Genomic DNA, 5,273 nt, shown 5'->3' on the forward strand with positions numbered 1-5,273 from the left:
GGTGTTTGTGTGTCACAGCTAGTTGTACAGACCAGCCAACAGAGGGCAGGCAGTCACCAAACTGACTTTCTACAACCAAAGTCCAGTGTTGATGTTTGGGTTGAACAGAATGGAGCTGAACCGAACATGTAGCTAACATGTAGCTACATTCAGAGAATAACTAAAGCTTCAATGCAGAGAAGAAACGACCTATTTTAGCAAGACCGAGAGGTGTCTAATAACGTGGACTCGGGTAAGATAATGTCTTCATGTCGTGATAGTTGCTGTTTTTTTTTTTGCTGTTGGTCCTAAATGATTTACGTTAGCTAGCGTCGTTTTGCTAATAAATAGCAGGGATTAGCGTGGCATTTAGGATTAAAAGTTGATCTCTGCATTTGATGTCTAATTTTAGTTTCAAGGTTGGTTTTCATTGGGTAGTATTTCAGTTATAAACGTCAAACTTAAGCACCTATGTGATATATTTCGTCAGTTTACTTGTGACGTTATTTAACGTTAGCTAACCTATTCAGTTGTGATGCTTTGTGATGTGTTTATGTCCAGAACCTTCCTGACAAACACTGACTTTTCTAGGCTACATGTAACACAAAACAAGACTTGAATTCTCATAATTAGCCTATGTGACTGCAGTGAACCTATCAAAATGAAATATCAATAGTCACAGTAAGTTAGACACTTTTCTGTTGTGCGTTTTTTTTTCCAACCAGGGGATTAGCAAGAGAAAAAGGAGCCAGTTGATAATGGAGGGTGAGAAGGAAAGAGATGACTCTGAAACCACATGGAAAGAAGAACTCCGACTGGTCCTCATTGGAAAGACCGGATCTGGCAAGAGTGCGTCTGGAAACACCATCCTGGGCCGGAGGCAGTTCCTGTCACAGATCAGTGCTAGCTCTGTCACCCAGATTTGCCAGCTTGGGAGCACTGAGCTTGCTGAGGAAGAGGATGCTGAGGAGGACGGCCTGACTGTCACACAGAGGAGGCTGAGGAGAGTCGCGGTGGTTGACATGCCCGGTTTTGGGGACACTCACCTGAGTGTGGAGCAGATCCATGCAGAGGTAGCCAAATGTGTGTCTCTCTCTGCCCCTGGGCCACATGCTTTCCTCCTGGTGGTTCCAATAGGACGATATACAGACAATGAGAACCAGGCTGCCTGCGAGTTGACCAAAATATTTGGGGAGGATGCAGTCCGTCAGCACACATTGGTTCTTTTTACCAGGGGGGATGACTTGGAGGGCATGGGGATTGAAGATTATCTGAGGGAGACTGCACCTGCTGGGCTTAAAGCTCTGATTGAAAGGTGTGGGGGCAGGTACCATGTACTCAACAACAAAGACCCCAGTAACTCAGCACAGGTTAAAGCACTGTTAATGAAGGTGGGCAGGATGGTGAAGCAGACTTACGGTGGGTTTTATACTAATGCCATGTTTTTAGAAGCAGAGGCTGCCATCAGGGAGGAGCAGGAAAGGATGGTGAGGGAGCGAGGGCAAGCAGAGGGGGAAGAACAACGGGGAAACAATGGCAGCATGGAAGAACAGGCTAGACTGGCAAAACGAAGAAAGTGTGACTTGGAGTTTAACAGAGCAGAGAGCTTGGATATGGGATCACAGGGGGTCAGGAGGAGGGGGCTGGAGATAGGAAATGAAGAGGAATTTAGGGTGGAGAGGTGGACAGAGGAGAGCAGAGGCAACCCCTTCAGCTTCCTGAGGGACAGAGTTGAACAATGGAGGGATCCATTCAGAGGCACGCCCAGAGACCGCAGCAGGGCCGTGAGCAGGCGGCAGTCTCTCCGTCCATCCATGAGGAGGGAGGCTGCTCTCTCTGCTAAGGTGCTGGAGAGAGTTAAGATCCTGGTGGCTGCTGGAGCCACAGGCATGGCAGTAGGGGCAATGTTTGGGGCAGCTGCCCCTTTAGCAGCTGCAGCCGGGGCATCTTTTATGGGGAACTCAGTTGGTTTTGCTACAGGTCAGCTAGCTGGGATGTCTGTAGCGGGAGGCACAGGTGTTGGGAAAGCTGTGGGGGCCATAGTGGCGGCAGCCTCAGGGAAAACCGCAGTGGCTCTGGGGGCAGCAACTGGTGGAGTTTTGGGTGGTTCTGTTGGAGCCGTTGCTGGTGCTGAAGCTGCCAGTCCTAGGGAGGGCACTCTGGATGCCCTGGGGCAGGTTAGTCTCATAGGGGCCTCTGCTGTGGGGCTGGCAGCAGGTGTGGGAGGCACCATGGGAGCTGGGGCTGCTTTAGGTGCAGCTCTGGAGGGAGCAGCTTTCAGCACAGTAGCCCTCTGTGGAGCTGAAACTGCATCAGTAGGGGCAGCAGGTGTAGCCAATGCTTCTGTAGCTCAGAGTTTAGCCTCAGCAGCAGGGCATCATGCAGTGGCCTCTGTAGGAAGTGTAGCTGCAGGTACTGGGACAACTCAGTGTGCTGCAGCCGGAGTAGCTTTAGCTCAGGAGATGGCTGTGAATGTCCCAGTGGCTGCTGGGTATGGCAGTGCTGTATGTGGGTTAACAGGGCCCAGTGTGGCATCAGTGGCCAGCAGGGTTGTGTCAGACCCCTGGGGCACTGTGGCGGTATCGACACGCATAATGACTGCAGTGGCTGAGATAGGCAAGGCTGCAGCAGGCATTGCCCTGGCTGGTGGTCTGGTAGTGAAGGTAGTAAAGGAAAAAGTTAGATGTGGCACAGGAACAACTGAAGCCAGTTACTCAGAGAAGAAGTCATATGAAGTATACTGGAACAAATAAATATAGGCTATGAATAGAGCCATAATCCAGTGAATGAGATCATATTTTTTTTTTCCTGGCCTTCTGATTAAGTACTAGACACGACAGTAGTTTCCCTCCGTAAGAGATATTGCTATGCCGTCGAAATACAAACCACCGCAAAGATGCAATCTACAAATTATAATAGAGAGAAGAGAGCAGAAATTGTAATTGCAAATTTTGGTTGGAACTGTTTGAGGCTGGTGAATGATTTGCAATGCTGTGTGATGACTAATAGAGACTTTGTATAAGGTTGTGATTAATCTCACCTTAATGTCTTCATAAAATTTTTTTTAAAGGGGCTGCACTTGATATTTAGAACATTAATATAGCAGTAAACAAATATTTGCCTATGTAAAGATATAGAGGAGTAATGACATCCTTAGCAGAGAATGAAGTCACACTCCCTCTGTGTGTGTTGTCCGAGCTTCTCTGTTCTTTGTTTTGATAGCCAGTCAGGCCGTGCTTGCGTGTTAGTGCACGTAGCTGTGGAAAAACGCCGGTATTTTACATATTGGGGAGTGGTCTGTGAGAGCCGTGTGGAGTACAGTGTGGATCGGGCCACGTTTTTCTGTCCGAGCCCGGCCTGTGTCCGACAGAGCAGCAACCGAACCCGGCCGAGCCCGACAGGCATTAAGATATTTATGTCCGAGCCCGACACAGTTAAAATCTCGTTTTTTTTCTTCTCATACTAATGACACATGTACGTTTGTTTGTGTGGAAAGCTTTTATTAAGCAGCTGTAGGAAGGCATTCAGTAATGTCAACAGATGAGCGCATCAGCGCAACAAGCGCAGATACAGAATTTGAAGTGCAGCCCCTTTAAACAAAGAAAAACTATAAAGAGACATTTGCTTCTGGAAAGTGGCCTGATGAACGTGTCAGCCGTGTAAGCTCAGTTGAATGAGACATGACATGAATTTCATAAAGGGTTACAATTTGACTTTCTTTCGGCCTTTCTAAAGAAGAATCAGAACTGTAAACTGCAAATAAGACATTCTTAAGCATCATATAAAAGTATTTGCTGGATGAGATGAATGTGTTAATGTAACTTCTCTTACTCATTACAGTAATGGGTGTTGAAAATGAACAAAAGGACTGAAGTATTATATTTAAATCCTAAAGTGTTTGTAATGACAGTGGGTGAGTTTTGCAGTTATGCATTAACACTATTTTTGACCCACCTGTTTTCAGCTGCTGTATTATCAACAGTTCTATAGTGTGTTAACTTTGTTGCAGTGAAATAAAAAGCAAAGTATTCTTCCATGACATCTTTGGCCTCATTTCTTGTCTACTGTTGTCGAGTTGTTAGTTATCTTTTTTGCCAGTACCTCAACTGTGTCACTTCATTTTATGAGACAATTACCACAACATTTTCTGACGATCACTTTTAGGTGTTTGTGCTTGAGTATATTTTGTGAGACTTTTTTTTTTTTTTTTTAATCCACTGTACGTCACATCTGATGGTTGGATTACGTATATACATTAAAGGACAATTCCGGCATAAAATGAACCTAGGGGTTAATAACATATGTGTACTGAGTCGACCGTTCTCTGGGATATGTTTTCATGCTAATCGAATGCGTCTCTAGCTTTTAACAAGCTACCGCAAAACCGGTGGTTAGCCGCTAACGCTAGCTTTTGGGGCATGGGATAAATCACTATTTTCTACCACTAACAAGGCTCAAAATAGCACCACACTTCAACGGTAGCATAATGAGGGTCTAGTGTTAGCGACTACCACCGGTTTTGCGGTAGCTTGTTAAAAGCTAGAGACGCATTTGATTAGCATGAAAACAGATCCCAGAGAACGTACGACTAGGTACACATATTTTATTAACCCCTAGGTTCATTTTACGCCGGAATTGTCCTTTAATAATTCAACAACAGCTGTAGCCGGATGCATTATGTTTTGGGGTTTTCCGTCCATCCCATGACAATAATCTTGAAACTCTAGTTATTGTATCGATCTTCTGTGCTGCCAGATTAAAGATGTGTGTGAAGCCGCCACGTCTCACCAAAAAATACACAATTTCCTCAAACCACTACATATATTATGTAAGTCTAGTCAGACGTGGATGTAAACTGCAACTTGATTGGTTGGCAGAGGCATACAACCACAAGTTGGTCATTCTAGTTTTTTATCTTAATTTATTAAAAAATTTATATTTTTTAACTGCTAATAGCCTATAGTTACTTTTTTTTTAAGTAAAACTTCTGGGGGCATTTTTGCTGCACTGTTTCTCCTTTTTAAAACCCTGACCTGAAGTATACTATTTGGATGCATCATAATGGTGAAAATCATTAACTCTTTGCATCACTTCTCAGGCGCTACTTTTGTCTAATGATGTGCACTTCTTTTCATAAATATGGGGCGCGGTTTATTCAAATGAAGCTTCTGATGGTTGACGCACTATCAGACCACGGCAAATACGATCTTGTCATTGGACGACGGTAACTGGTCTCATGACAACAACAGCTAGGTTACGGCCAATCAGAACCCGCTTTGGGCCACAGAGTCTGT

At 45.0% G+C, this 5,273-nt stretch overlaps 1 protein-coding gene across 1 annotated transcript; it reads left to right on the forward strand.

Moving 5' to 3' along the window:
* The first annotated feature begins 81 nt into the window (after positions 1 to 81).
* On the forward strand, positions 82 to 4,020 carry LOC144529665 (uncharacterized). The gene is made up of 2 exons (XM_078268884.1): positions 82 to 232; positions 705 to 4,020. Exon 2 carries the CDS (start codon positions 738 to 740, stop codon positions 2,730 to 2,732), a length of 1,995 nt encoding a protein of 664 aa, XP_078125010.1. The 5' UTR covers positions 82 to 232; positions 705 to 737; the 3' UTR covers positions 2,733 to 4,020.
* Positions 4,021 to 5,273: the final 1,253 nt, after the last annotated feature.

The sequence above is a fragment of the Sander vitreus genome, chromosome 15 (assembly GCF_031162955.1).
Source record: "Sander vitreus isolate 19-12246 chromosome 15, sanVit1, whole genome shotgun sequence".
NCBI classification, from domain to species: Eukaryota; Metazoa; Chordata; class Actinopteri; order Perciformes; family Percidae; genus Sander; species Sander vitreus.

What these genes read in the sequence shown, in the direction of transcription:
- LOC144529665 (XM_078268884.1), top strand. Translation starts at nt 738, where the DNA reads ATGGAGGGTGAGAAGGAAAGAGATGACTCTGAAACCACATGGAAAGAA.